This window comes from Eschrichtius robustus, chromosome 11, assembly GCF_028021215.1.
Source record: "Eschrichtius robustus isolate mEscRob2 chromosome 11, mEscRob2.pri, whole genome shotgun sequence".
In the NCBI taxonomy this organism is placed as follows: Eukaryota; Metazoa; Chordata; class Mammalia; order Artiodactyla; family Eschrichtiidae; genus Eschrichtius; species Eschrichtius robustus.
The window spans coordinates 15177330-15191403 of NC_090834.1; the positions used below are offsets into that span (position 1 = coordinate 15177330).

The 14074-nt window shown below is 50.2% G+C and overlaps 1 protein-coding gene across 1 annotated transcript in view; it reads left to right on the top strand.

Annotated features, from left to right (window-relative positions):
• DSCAML1 (DS cell adhesion molecule like 1) overlaps positions 1-14074 on the top strand; it is a 352019-nt gene that overhangs the window by 238730 nt on the left and 99215 nt on the right. Inside the window, exon 4 of the mRNA XM_068555005.1 lies at positions 11613-11759. Coding sequence (XP_068411106.1) covers positions 11613-11759 — 147 coding nt within the window. The remainder of the gene's footprint in view (positions 1-11612; positions 11760-14074) is intronic.

The following is a 14074-nucleotide window of genomic DNA, read 5'->3' on the forward strand; positions in this document are numbered from 1 at the left end:
GCAGCGGTGCATCAGATTGAGTGATTGATGGCGAGTGTGGACGAGGCCCTATCTGTGATCAAAGGCCCATTCCCCGCACCGGTGCCCTGCCCACTCGTCCCTCCCTCTGCTCTTGGTACCCGTGGGGGGGCGGGGTCCTCGGGATCAGTGTCTCCCCACCCTCACGCTCTCACTCTCTGAACCCAACCTCTGTGGTCCACCTGGTGACCTTCAGGGCCAGCTTGTCACTCTCCTCCTCCCTGTTCCTACCCTACAGTCCTCACCCCAGTGTCTTACGGAGCAGGACCTGACTCCAGAATCTTAGCACTGGAAGGGTCCTCAGGGAACAGCATGGCAGGAGGAGGAGGATATTCATTTTCTAGGGCTTCCATAACAAAATACCAGACCGGGTGGCTTAAACAACAGAAATTTATTTCTCATAGTTCTGGATGCTGGAAGTCTAAGATCAAGGTTTGGTTTCTACTGGGCCTTCTCTCCTTGGCTTGTAGATGGCCGCGCTCTCACTGTGTCCTCACATGGTCTTCCCTCTGTGCCTGTGCATCCCTGGTGTCTCTTCTTCTTATAAGAATTGTCATATTGGATTAGCGCCCCACCCTTATGACCTCATTTAACCTTAATTACCTCTTTAAAGGCTCAATCTCCCAATACAGTCCCACTGGGGGTTAAGGCTTCAACATATGAATTCTGTGGGGACACAGATCAGTCCATAACAGGGAGGATCTAGGGCTTAAAGCCAGCCAGACCAGAGCTGGGACTTGACTTCAAATTCCAGACTCACGTGCCACTATGCTGCAACTCTCTCTTCGGGCCCTCGGTGGAGGGCTTGCAATCCTGGGGGTCCAGAGTCCAGGGAGAGCAGAGGAGGCAGAACAGGGCCTTGGCTTCCCTTGGGCTTTTCAAACCCAGGCTGGCAAGTTCCCCCAGGGCCCTCACCCTCAGCAGGAATAACAAAGGTGTGAGAGGAAGGTTCTCTGCAGAGTCAGCCTCAAGTAGCTGCCTGTAGGCTGCCTTGGTGCTGGCGCCCAGGCAGGGCTAATCCTGCCAGCCCAGAAGTATCGATCATCCCCTCCTACCCTGCCGCTGGGAGGAGAGAGCAGCCCTGCCACTGGGGTGAGTTATCTCATTACTCCATGCACCACCCACAGGCTCCAAGCAGCAGGGTGACCACATTGTTTTTATAAATCTCTATTGGATAGAGCAGTAACTGGTAACCTTACTGACTGCAATTTCTCTTTGGGAATTTGGAGACCCCAGGGGGCCAAGTGAAGCATCCTGAGGCCACCCCAGGAAACTTAGGGCTGTGACAGATTAAGCATCTCTTCTCTCGAAAGAGAGACCGGATGCTTTTTCTGACCCCGGCCAAAGCCTGGTCTCAGGGCAAAGCTCCATCCATTCCTCCGCACCTCCCCTCCCCCACTCCATACCTCCCACTGCCTCCTGGGACCTTCCTTGCAGGGGCGAAGGAGGCGGGCAGAGCAGAAACCCCCACCTCTAGCCTCTGGTTTTCCTGCTTCAGGAAGGCATCTGATTCCCAGAGCCAAGAATCATCTCTACTGCCAGGATTCATCCATTCAACAAAACACCTACACAAATATCTATACCCCATGAATGTGTTATGGACACCTACTCCCTGTGCTTTTACACACTTCACATTACGGTAATAACCCCTCCTTACACGTGTAGAGCGCAGTATATGTCACAACGCCCTTTCATGGCCATCATCACGTGGACACCAGAAATGAACCCTGTGAGCCAAGGAAACCAGGGGTTAGCGTCCCCAGTGTCAGGATGAGAGAACAGAAGCCCAGAAAGGTTAAGGGATTTTCTTAAATCCACACAGCTGGTAGGTGGTGGGTCTCAAATCTCCCACTTCTGACTCCAAATACAGTGCTCCCTACAGCACCCCTTGGAGCATATGCCCCACCACCCAAGCTGCCAACCCCTTCTGTGTCCCCTGTGGTACCCCATAGGCCCATGCACGGCTCCCCAGCAGTGTGCATGCCAGCGTGTACACTTCGTTCCCTCACAGACACATGCAGTCCCCTGCCCATGAGCCCGCCCTCCTGCTAACACATAGCACCCGGAGCCAGCAGAGTTTCTTCATTCCCTGAGTCTGAGTCCTCCCAAAACAGATGACCACCTAATACCCCTGACCTCTTACTTTACTGCACACCGGCCTCCTGATGGACATCATTCATCCATCCTTTCAGTCAACAACTGCATGCTGGTCTCACCTCACCCTTTCTGCTCGCCCACCACTCCTGCCCTGACTAGTGAGAAGGAAACCTCTTCCAGAAGAAGCAAGGGGCCCGGCCACTACCCAGGAGGGATGGAGAAGTCTGCCCCGCAGGGAAGGGGTGAGCCAGAGCTCCTCCAAACCTCAGCACCCACTGTCCTGGCAGCTGGGTTTGGGGAAAACAGCTCTCGATTTGTGTTCAGGAGACCCAGGTGGGAGTACCGTCTCTTGCATTTACTGGACGAGTCTCTGCCCAAGCCAGCGTCCTCATCCGTGAAGCGGGAGGAACAGCACACGCTTCCTAGGCCGGTGATGACACTTAAGAGAGGGATGTACATCAAGGGAAAGTGCCAAGCCCGGAGCCTGGCACGCAGGCACCCACTGATTCATGCCCCTTGGGGGGCATCCTTCCTGCTGAGTTTGTAAAACAACTGAAGACAAGTCACCAGCTAAGCCTGGATCCCTCTCCCAACCCGGGTAGACGCTGCCTGGGAGGGGTCCCCAAGGGCGCTGGAGACGAGAAGTTCACAGCTGCAGGTCCCTGGACAGAGGTCTCCTTTCTCAAGGGCCCCAGCTCTGGAAACCTCTAAGACCCAGGGGACTGAGCTCACCTCCAGGCAGGCAGAGACAGAGCCACTCAGGGCAGCTCAGTTCTCCAACTTCCCTGTCCGCAGAGGGGCAGGGTGCCATGCTGCCGCCACTGCCACACTGCATTGCCTCTGGTCTGAATGTTGGCCCCTGGGACTCTCATGTGGTTCCATCTTGGAACCAGTGGGCTCTGTCGTTAGTAATTTCTCCTCCAGGCGAGGATAGCATTTCTGCTCCAGTCACCTAAGGAAGAGGCAGGTCTTGGTCAGGGAAGGACAGTGGGAGGCCAGCCTCAGGCCGGCTGGAGATGGAGTGTCCGTGTCCCTCCTTCTCCCTGGGCCCTGCTGCCCCGGGTCCCCACGTGTTTCACGAGCTCCTGGGCAGCGTGAGGTCACCCCCTGCTGCGGGCCTCTCCCTTAAGATGAGTCAGCCAGAGTGTACGCTCCAGATTGCCCAGCTTGTGTCACCATCTGTTTATTTCCCTTTTGTTAGCTCCAAACCATCAGTCTGGTTTTAATGTCCCCGCCTAGAGCTGGGGAACGGAGACAAGGACCAAAGTGGCCTAACCGGGGAGCAGAGGCCCAAACCATTGCAGCATGGTAGCGGGGGTTAGAGGGGGAAGAGACCCTAGGGTGCAGGGGACCTCAGGACAGGACTCCAGGCTAGAGGTCCAGCTGTCTCAGCTCATTGGAAGCGCCCCTTTACTGTAGGATTCATTCAGTCGACACATGTTCACTGAGCATCTACTGTGTGCCAGCACATTCTGGAGCTGGGATACTAAAATAACTCCTTCTCTCAACGAGAAACACCATGTGCTCTGAAGACACGAACGCAGGGTAAGGAATTGGGCAGGAATGTGGGACTCAGCCTAATTTTGATAGAGGGGTCAGGCAAGGCCTCTCCAAGGGGTTGGCATTTGAGCAGAGATCTGAACAGGGCCAGGGGTGAGTCAAGGAAAGAGCATTCCAGGCACAGAAGGAATAGTCACAGCAAAGGCCCTGGGGTAGAAATGAGCACATGCACACTGATTTGAAAACCATTGTAGTAGATGATCTTCTAGGGGTCTTGCTGCTCTGATTTCTTTAAGCTAGGAATTTATAAATTGCTGGGAGGGAAGGACCTTAAAGAGGATCAATTTGTCTCCCTCACTTAATACTTAAATCTTCTATGCAATATCTCAGCCAAGTGCTTCTTCAGCCTCTACTGAATTACCCCTGATGACAGGAAACTCACTACCTCACAAAGACACATTCCAATTATTTATAATCTTGACTTTTAACATTTTAACCGTGGTAAAATACATATAATGTAAAATTTACAATCTTAACCATTTTAAGTGTTAAGTCCAATAGTGTTTCAGCTCGGTTTAAGTTCAGTAATGTTTAAGTTCATTGTCATCTTTCAAAACTGAACCTCTAGACACATTAACAACTCCCCATTCCACTGTCCCTCTAGCCCTTGGCAACCACCATTCTACTTTTTGTTTCTAAGAATTTCACAATTCTAAGTACCTCTTATAAGTGGAATCAATCACACAGTGTTTGTCCTTTTGTGTCTGGCTTATTTCACTTAGTATAATGTACTCAAGGTTCATCCATGTTACAGCATGTGACAGAATTCCTTTCCTTTTTAAGGCTGAATAATATTCCATTGTATCTATATACCACATTTTCTTTATCTATTCATCCATCAATAGACACTTGGGTTGCTTCCATCTCTTGGCTATTGTGAATAATGCTGCTATGGCTATGGGTGAACAGATATCTTTTCGACAACCTGCTTTCAATTATTTTGGGTAAATGCCCAGAAGTGGATTTGCTGGGTCATTTGGTAATTCTATTTTTAATTTTTTGAGGAACTGCCATACTATTTAATCTTGACTTCTGAATGTTCAAAAATAGTTATTTTTAAAGATCTAATTGAATATAGTAGAAACAGTGATTAGCAGTGGCAAGAGGTTTGCCAGATGTACAAACACTCAGAAATGGGAGTGGGCTAATCTGGGAAGGCTTCCTGGAAGAGGTGAATTTAGAGCTGGGATCTGGCTTTTCTGAGTTGCACATGGGGATAAAACAAACTTAGAGTTGGGGACGTTTCTTTCATTCATTTACTCATTCATTCATTCTAGAAATATTTATCAAGGGCCTATTTTTGTGATAAGCACTGTTTTCACACTGAGTGAAATGGGAAACCATTGAGGGGTTTTGAGCAAAGGAGCCACATGGTCTGACTTAGGTTTTTTGGGGGTTTTTTTGGGTTTTTTTTTAATTAATTAATTTATTTATTTATTTTTGGCTGTGTTGGGTCTTCGTTTCTGTGTGAGGGCTTTCTCTAGTTGCGGCGAGCGGGGGCCACTCTTCATTGTGGTGTGCGGGCCTCTTCACTATCGCGGCCTCTCTTGTTGCGGAGCACAGGCTCCAGACGCGCAGGCTCAGTAGTTGTGGCTCATGGGCCCAGCTGCTCCTCGGCATGTGGGATCTTCCCAGACCAGGGCTCGAACCCGTGTCCCCTGCATTGGCAGGCAGATTCTCAACCACTGCGCCACCAGGGAAGCCCCCCTGACTTAGGTTTTGAAGCATCACTCTGGCTGCCTGCTGGGAATAGACAGAGGAGGGGCAGGGCCAGTTAGGAAGCTGCTGTCCCTGCTTCACTCAGTAATTCCCTTCCTTTGCTCTACAGGTTGAAGGGGGATCTATCCAATGCACATCTTCCAGCAAACCCTTGCTCCCCTCTCCTCTGCCCAGGACCCTCTCCCCACCAACTCACCCTCACGCTTCCCTGAGGGCAGGGAGAGGGCCCCATCTTTGCAGAAGACAGATTTATTCTCCCAGCCCTCTGGGACCGCCAGGAGCCCCAAGGTTTCTGTCCATTACCTCTCCGGGACTCCTGCAGCTCTGGGGAGTCTCCAAGGCCCAGCTCTCTGACCTCTTAGAAAAAGACAGAAAAGATGTTCTCGACTCACTTAGCATGTGTGTACAGGGCCTCTGAATTGCCAAGGAGGGCCTCCTTTACTTCCAAGCTCCTGAGAGGAAGGGGGAGACTTTGCAGGAAGCCTGGCCACAGGGAGGGGCGGAGAGCCCCCCAGCAGTGTGCAGCCCACCATCTCCCTGAGATGGAGCCACCTGTGCTGACATTTAACCAGTACCACCCATGTGCTGGAGACTTTCCCATGCAGTAACTCATCTTTCATCTAATTCTCCCAACAACTCTGTGACCTAAGTCCTATTTATTATCTCCGTTTTCCTGAAGGAGAAGTGGGACTCAGAGAAGTCTGGTGTGATCACAGAGACATCCATTTCCAGAGTGAAGGGGCCTTAGTTTATCTAATCCAGTTGTTCTCCACCGTGGCTTCACATTACATCACCCAAAAAGCTTTTGTAAAATACCAGGCACTTCCCTGATGGCGCAGTCGTTAAGAATCCGCCTGCCAATGCAGCAGACATGGGTTCGATCCCTAGTCCGGGAAGATCCCACATGCCGCGGAGCAACAAAGCCCGTGAGCCACAACTACTGAGCGTGCGCGCCTAGAGCCCGTGCTCCGCGACAAGAGAAGCCACCGCCGTAAGAAGCCCGCGCACCGCAACAAAAGAGTAGCCCCCGCTCGCCACAACTACAGAAAGCCCACGCACAGCAATGAAGACCCAACACAGCCAAAAATAAATAAATAAAAAATAAAATAAAATACCAATTTCCAGGGCACACACCCAGAGATTCTGAGTTTAATTTTAAAAACATCTTAGGTGATTCTAATGTACAAACACGGTTAAAAACACCAGAACTAGATGAAATTATGAAAGGACTGGACTTCCCTAGGGTCACCTCAAATTAGATGAAAGAACTGGACTTCCCTAGGGTCACCCTGTATCCGTTTCCCAAGGCTGCCTTAACAAATTACCGCAAACTGGTGGCTTAAAGCAACAGAGATTTATTGTGTCATAGTTCTGGAGGCCAGAAGTCCAAAATCAAGGTGTGGGCAGGGCCCTGCTCCCTCTGCAGGCTCTAGGGGAGGATCCTGCCTTGCCTCTTGCCTGGCTTCTGGGGTCGCTGGCAATCCTTGGCTTTTCTCTGCTTGTAGATACGTTACTCCAGTCACCGCCTCCACCTTCACGTGGCCTCCTCCCTGTGCGTGTGCACCTGTGTCCAAATTTCCCTCTTCTTAGAAGGACACCAGTCAGATTGGATTTAGGATCTACCTTAATCCAGTATGACCTCATTTTAACCTGATTCTATTTGTATTCACAAGGTCTAGGAGGACATTAATTTGGGGGGGACACTATTTAACCCAGTATATACCCCATCATTAGTGGCAGAGCTAGGGCTCCAACTCAGCCTCCTAAGTCCCAGTCCTGGGCTTGTCCCCCAGTGCTGGGTGGCTCGGCCCCTCTTCATCCTCCTCTTCTCACTAATGGCTTCCATCGAGCCCCCTCCCCACCCTTCACCAGCCCTCAACACTGAAGGCCAAAGCTTTCCTGGTGGAAGAACGTTCTCTTCTAGCTGTGGAATTCCAGAGGGCGGATGCCAAGTTCAAGACTTCTCCATGGAGCCCAGTTCAGTACCTAGGGATGCTCCACAAAGACTTGATAAATGGAGCCAAACTGACTTGAATGGATGGCTGCTCCTTCATGAGGAAGTGAGGACCCCACCAACAGAAGCAATCAAGCAGAGGCCAGCTGAATATGTGTCCCTATAAAAGGTGCTCTTGTCCTAGGAGAGTCGGCCTAGCACAGAGCTTTGGAAGAGCATAGGAAGTAGACTAATGGTCCAGGCTCTACCACTTATTAGTTGTGTGACTGTGAGTGGGTTATTTAACCTCTCTGTGCTTTGGTTAGTAACACCAATAATAACCATTTCAAAGGGGTGTGGGGATTAAACGAGATAATGTTCCTAAAGCCCTTGGCCTAACATGTAACGGGTGCTCAATAAATGTTTAGCTTTAAAAAAAAAGGAGAGGTGTGCTCCAGATCACCAGGAAAAAGGACAGTGAAGCAGGCTGGAGTATTCGAGTAATAATAAAAACAAGAAAAGGATTCATTAACCACACGCAGCACTTCCCCGGTCGCGGGCGTGTTCGCAGATGATACTGCAGACTGAGCTGCAACAGTCAGGCAGCGCCAGTGGCAGAGTCTACATTTAAACGCAGTTCCGTATCCTGGTCCTAGAGCCTAAAAGAAGGTGATCCTCCATGGGCACACTGTTGGCATTTGGGGTAGAATAGTTGTTGTTACTCTAACCTGACCACTAAATGCCGTTAGTACCCCCAAGTTATGGTGTCAACCAAAAATGCTCCCAGATGCACATGTCCAAATGGCCTCGGGATGGGGTCTGGACGTGGTGGTCCTGGCTGCCACTCTGTCCTCTTCCAGCTAGATGCAGCCTGCCCCAAGGAGGAGGAGCCAAGGTGTGGGATAATGGCTCCTCTACCCAGTCCAAGGATAGCTAGTCCCATTTGGGCTGCGGAGGATGGGCTGCCAGACTGCCAGGGCGCCCCGCTGGAGCCAGCCTTGGAGACCAGCCGTGTTTGGAGCCCTGGCCCTTCTGAACCCCCCACCAGCTATCTGTGCCTCCTCCGCTCTCCACACCATATGCCTCTCGCTCCACAGGCCCCCTTCTCCTTCCTTCCCCAGCAGGGCCCATCATCTGATTCTCATCAAACATGCAGAACTGACGTTGCACAAGTCCCCCCCCAGTGGGGATTAACATAATAGCCCTGATTTCTCCTTCCCCTCTTGCTTGCTGCGCATCCCCCTGGCTGCGGCCTGCCTTTGTTTCGGGAGCGATACACTGTATCTGGAAATGTTACTGCAATTAAATATGCACAAGAAGGGGGGAAGGGAGGGGGAAATGAGGACAATGAAGGATGTGAAACATCAGATGCAGCAGCTGCTTGTTGCTATAGAAACCCCAGCTCCCCACCACCAGCACGGCAACACCCCTCCCCAGCTTAAAATTCCTTTGGGCCAAGTGCGCCGTTGTCAGCGTCTTTCTGGCGATAACAGGGTCCTAGCTGTCCAGGCTGGAGCACCTGTGGGTTGCTAGGGTTGATTTTAGGGTCTTTCCTGTTTTTCCTTATCCCACTGCCACCACCACCTCCAATCCTGGTACTTCTGATTGGCAGCAACACCCTCCAGTAGTTCTGCATTCCAGTCCCAGTTACATAATAAATTACGGGAGAGCTTCCGCATTTGACTTTGGGATGTCACAACATGGAGACAAAACGGCACATGCAGAGTCTGGTGGGGGAGCCAGGCTTTCTCTGTGCTTCCCGTGCGCGGGTCCTCTGACTGCTGGCAGCAGGGCCTGGCTCCCTCCTGCTTCCTTTTCATCTTTTACCCACAGCACTGAGCTGAGCGGGAGTCTACAAGGTGTGGTCTGCGTGTTGGAGGGGGCGGGGCAGGGGTCCACAAGCTCCAGGCAGGCTGCCAGCTGGCCAAGTGCTCATCTAGGGAGATCCCAACAGGATGCCACTCAGCAGGGATCCGTGTGAAGTCCTGGACCTGGGCCCACGTGGCCAGGTGTCCAAGGATGGAGAGAAGGAAAGTGGCCTAGCAGCAGTTTACAGACACACGACCAGGGCCTTTAGTTGCGGGCAGAGTATGAAGCAGTAGTATAATGGGTCTGCCTCCCCACCCCCACTCAATGTCCCCTAAAAAGTTAATGCAGCTTAGGCTGCAAGTTGGTAGCCCTGCTCTATTCCACCCTGCCAGATAAGCTGACAGTTGGATCCCCACGACTTGGCAAAGTGCCTGCCACATAGCAGGTCTAGTCCTGTACAAAGAGACACGGAAAGGAGAAGGGAGGGAGGGAGGAAGACAAGGAGGGGAGGGTGGAGATTGGGAGGGAGGGAGGGAAAATTCAGAGATTTGTAGGTAAACCAAAGTTTATTAAGCGAGAGATCAATCAGATTGATGAAGTTATTTGAAACCATACTAAATAACGATTAAAAAATAAAATCCAGAGACTGCTTAGCCTGATGAAAAGTCAAAGGGCGTGATAGCTGCCTTCCAGTTTGTGAGGGAGTGTGTCAGTAACACAGGTTTAGGCTGGTTCTGCAAGGGTCTAACAAGTAGAAACCAGGACCCATGGAGCTCAATTGTGAGCAAGGGAGATCTTTCTCAAAGTCAGAGCTATCAACTTTGGAATGGGCCACTAAATGAAGTAGTGAGTGCCCCAGCCCTGGAGGTATTAAAATGAAGGCCAGAGAAGCTTTGTTAAAAATGCGGTCAAGCACATTCAGCTTTTCAACCCTGCAATTCTACAGCTTTCCTTGTTGGAAAGTATCCTTTGGTGAGGTCCCTGTTTGCTGGTGCTGAAATCTTGGGCTTGTGCTTGGAGGGATGAGACACCACGGAATATTCCTAATAGGATAATGAGCCAGTATCAGGCTCTTGTCAGTTGTTGAGAGGGCTCACTCAGCGCCCAGGTAGGAGCAAGCAGACCTCAAAATAATAGGATTTGAAGGACATGGGGCTACCCAAAATGTTTCCTTATGAAAGCCTGACAGTCCAATGTTAGCAGGTCCTTTGTATGAGGTCAGCATTACCCTCTCCCCTGCAGCTTTCTTGTAAGTCATTATTCGCTGTCCTGATTCTGATGCCTCCTCTGGTGAAGATGGCAGCCTGGGGTCTGCTATGCCCTCCTGGGGAAGCAGCTGTGCCCCTAGAGAGCAGGCAGAGGGACCCTAGGTTAGCTTCTCGATCTCAGTCTGGCTGGGTCTTGGGTGGGAGACCATGAGCTTAGAGAGTCCCAAAGCCAGATGCAAGCCCCTCCCCAACCCTCAAGTCTGCATTCTCCCCTTTTAAAATCAGCCCTGACTAGCTCAAGTTCAGGGTTTGCCTTAGGACCTTGGACGAGAAAATCCACTCTACCTCGGAGTGGAGTCTTGTCTCGTAATCAGCTAAATGGGTGAAACTACTCTGTTCTTTCCGCTTCTTGCTGTCACGGCAGTGAGACCATGGAGGGCGCAGTGCTGGCACCTTTGCCTTGAACAAAATGGTATCAAAAAATGTATGGTGAATTAGTATTGTAAATCTGTTATCTCCACGTCCCCTCTCCTAGTATAGCTTAGCCTCAATAACTGTTTCTTGGGTGAATAAATGATGAAAACTGAGAGAAAGGGATTTAGGCTTGTGTTTAGGTTCAGTGCAAAGGGAGAGCTGGGAGCCAGAAGGCCTGAGTTCTGATCCGCTTACTGGCTGTGTGATTTTAAAATGGAGATGACACCTCAAACAATTGTAAGAACAAGCAAGCAATGAACATTAAAGGTTTGCAAACTCTTGCAAAGAGATGGGAAAGATGAGGACTGATATTCACTAAGTGAGCACTTACTGTGTGCCAGACACTTTATTACTTTTTAATAATAATAATAATACTCTAATAATAGTAATAATACTCTGTGAAGGATTATTTGCACCCTATTGCGCAGATAAGGCTCAGAGAGGTTAAGTAACTTTCCCAAGGTCACACAGCTAATAAGGAAAAGAGTCAGATTGGAACCCAGATCTTAGTCTGACTCCAAAGCCCAACATCTTCCTGTAAAAAGCTGAAGTATCTACACTTAAAGGAATAATCACTGTAATTTCTATTTGTTTGCACATAGAAAATCCTCATCGGTTAGAGATGCTCCCCTGCCTTCAGCACTACATCAGCTTCACCCCCTTGTTTTCCCCATCACCTCGCCTCCCCTGGGCAGCAGTCCTGGCCTAGGAGAAGGCCACCTGCAGGCCCAAGTTGCTTCTGGTAGTGTGCCCAGCCAGAGGAGTAATTGACTGTGTCCTGATTATGTCTCCAGAAAACAGGTTTTTTATTACTTACCACGGCGGGCTGTACATCTCTGACGTGCAGAAGGAGGACGCCCTCTCCACCTACCGCTGCATCACCAAGCACAAGTATAGCGGGGAGACCCGGCAGAGCAACGGGGCCCGCCTCTCCGTGACAGGTAGGCGAGAAGGCTGGGGAGGAAGGGCACCAGCCCACCCCCGGGACCAGGTGGGCATGTCGGCACCACTGATCAGGGAGTCTGCTGTGTGCTCAGGGGATTCAGAGAAGGAGATTAAAGAACACACGTACAGAAACCACTGGGGGAGACCTTGTCCAGTTTGGTTTTGGGTATCCTTCATATAAGAACTCTACAGTTAAATTCTTTTCAGGAGTCTATACCTGAGAAAGCTTAACTCTCCTGAAGAATTGTTATTTTACCATTTATCAAATAATGAGGGATATGGAACCCATCCTCTCTTTCCTTTTTTGCCTTTGCCGCCAGGAAGTTCATAGATACAATCTGCTATGCAAACATAGTAATGATTCAGTTGGATTGGATTTGATTAGGGAGATTTTGTACTTCCTTGTGTCTCTAAGTATTTTTTAGGATTCTATTCTACCTAGTTTTGAATACATGTATGTCTTTTGTTATAGCCCACCTCACAACATTTGAAAGTAGGCAAACAAAAGGTTAAAAAAAATCTCTAAATTAAATAACGCGTTTTTATTCTGGAGTGATTATAGCTCCTTATGGAAGGATGAAAGCTAATATTTACTGAATCCCCCTGTGTGCCAGAAATTTCACTATGTGCTGTATCTTAGGCCCTATAATAGCCTGGTGAGGTGTGCACTACTCTCCTTATTTCTACAGGTGAGAAAACCAGAACTTAGGGAAGCCAAGCAACTTGACCCAACTGTTTAACCAGTGGGAGGCACAGCCAGAATTCACACTGAGCCCCCTGACCCCAGCATCCTCCAGCTGCACACCCTCATGGAAGGGGCTAGTCAAACACCACACACGTGCCCCAGTCACAGAAGAAAGAAGGGCGCTTGGCGCTCTCCAAGGAAGGCTTTCCGGAATAGCACTTTTCACACTCCTGACAGTGATCCACAGACATCATAACCTATGCAATGCACGCTGGTATTTCCTACCACGTGCATTGCGATGCACTCTGATATTTTCTATTCTATTCTATCCCCTTTCAATTTATCTAAATGCTGGACGCAACTCACCAAATGGATTTCATAACTTCCTAACAGTTTGTGACCTGCAGTTTGAAAATCTCTGCTCTCGTGGAGGTGGGATCAGAGTGGCTTTTGGAAGGGAGATGAACCGATAGTCAGAACACCTGGGTTTGGGGACTAGCCCCCACCAAATCATGCAACGTCTCTGGATCTCTGAAAAAGGAGCTAGATTAGGTGACAGCTCAGATTCCGTCTACCTCTGACATTCTGTGGTTTGGCTACCCTGACCAGCAGGTGACTCTATCCAGGAACCCCTCTTATTTGCCTGGTGCATTTGGGGGCAAGAGTGGAAAAGCGGAAGCCAGGAGAGCGAGGATGGGGCTCTCTGATTCCCCCTTGTGTCTCTAGAGCCTGGCCCTGTGCCTGGCACATAGTAGGTGCTAGGTAAATATTTGTGGAGTTAATCAATGCCAAGGGAAACTGCGCTGTCACCTGGGGAGGAGATGGGGCTGTGCTGTGTGGCCCCATCTTTGTGGCTAGACCTTGCCATCTGCAGCCCAATTCCCAAATGTGTCAGTGGTTACCTTCCAAATGATAGGGACTTGTTTGTGTAGTGTTTTGCATCTCATTTGCATGCCTTTCATACGATGTGGGAAAGGCACAGAAATCCTCCCTGCTGCAGGCCTGCTCCTTTCCCCTGCAAGAATATTTAGCCCCTTCATCCTACTAATCTTACTTCCACTCTTGTCCCTCAAAAAAGGCACCCTTTAAACTGGAGGATGTGCCAACCCTTCTCCTGCTCTTATTGCCCACCAGCTGGGGATGGCGGGTGGGGATGCGGAGAATGGGAGATGCTACCAGAGACTCGGAGATGAAGCCCAAATAGAGAAACGGAGAAGCAAAGATAGGGAGGCACCCAGACGACAAAAGGGGAGAGGCATGGGCACAGAGAGAGAAAAACATAGGACAGAGAGAAACAGAAACCTAACAGAGAGACAAGGCTAGACAAGATGACTGCGACAGGGTGAAAGACGTTAGGAGCGGAGGGGAGCCGAGGGGAAGGGGCCCCAGGAGTGACGCGGGCCCTGATGTGATGTGATGTGACAAGGCAATCTACAAGCAGCTTGTCTCGGCAAAAATGCAACTGATATCCAAGCGAGGCAGTGCAGAAGGAGATTCGTGTCAGGAGGGCTCAGGCCTCCGCCCACAGCCTCACATTTCAGATCCACTCCCAGAGTTGAGGGCAGGGGTCAGTCCCATGGCAGCTTTCAACTGAGATGTTTCACTCCTTAGTGGCCAGAACCCTGT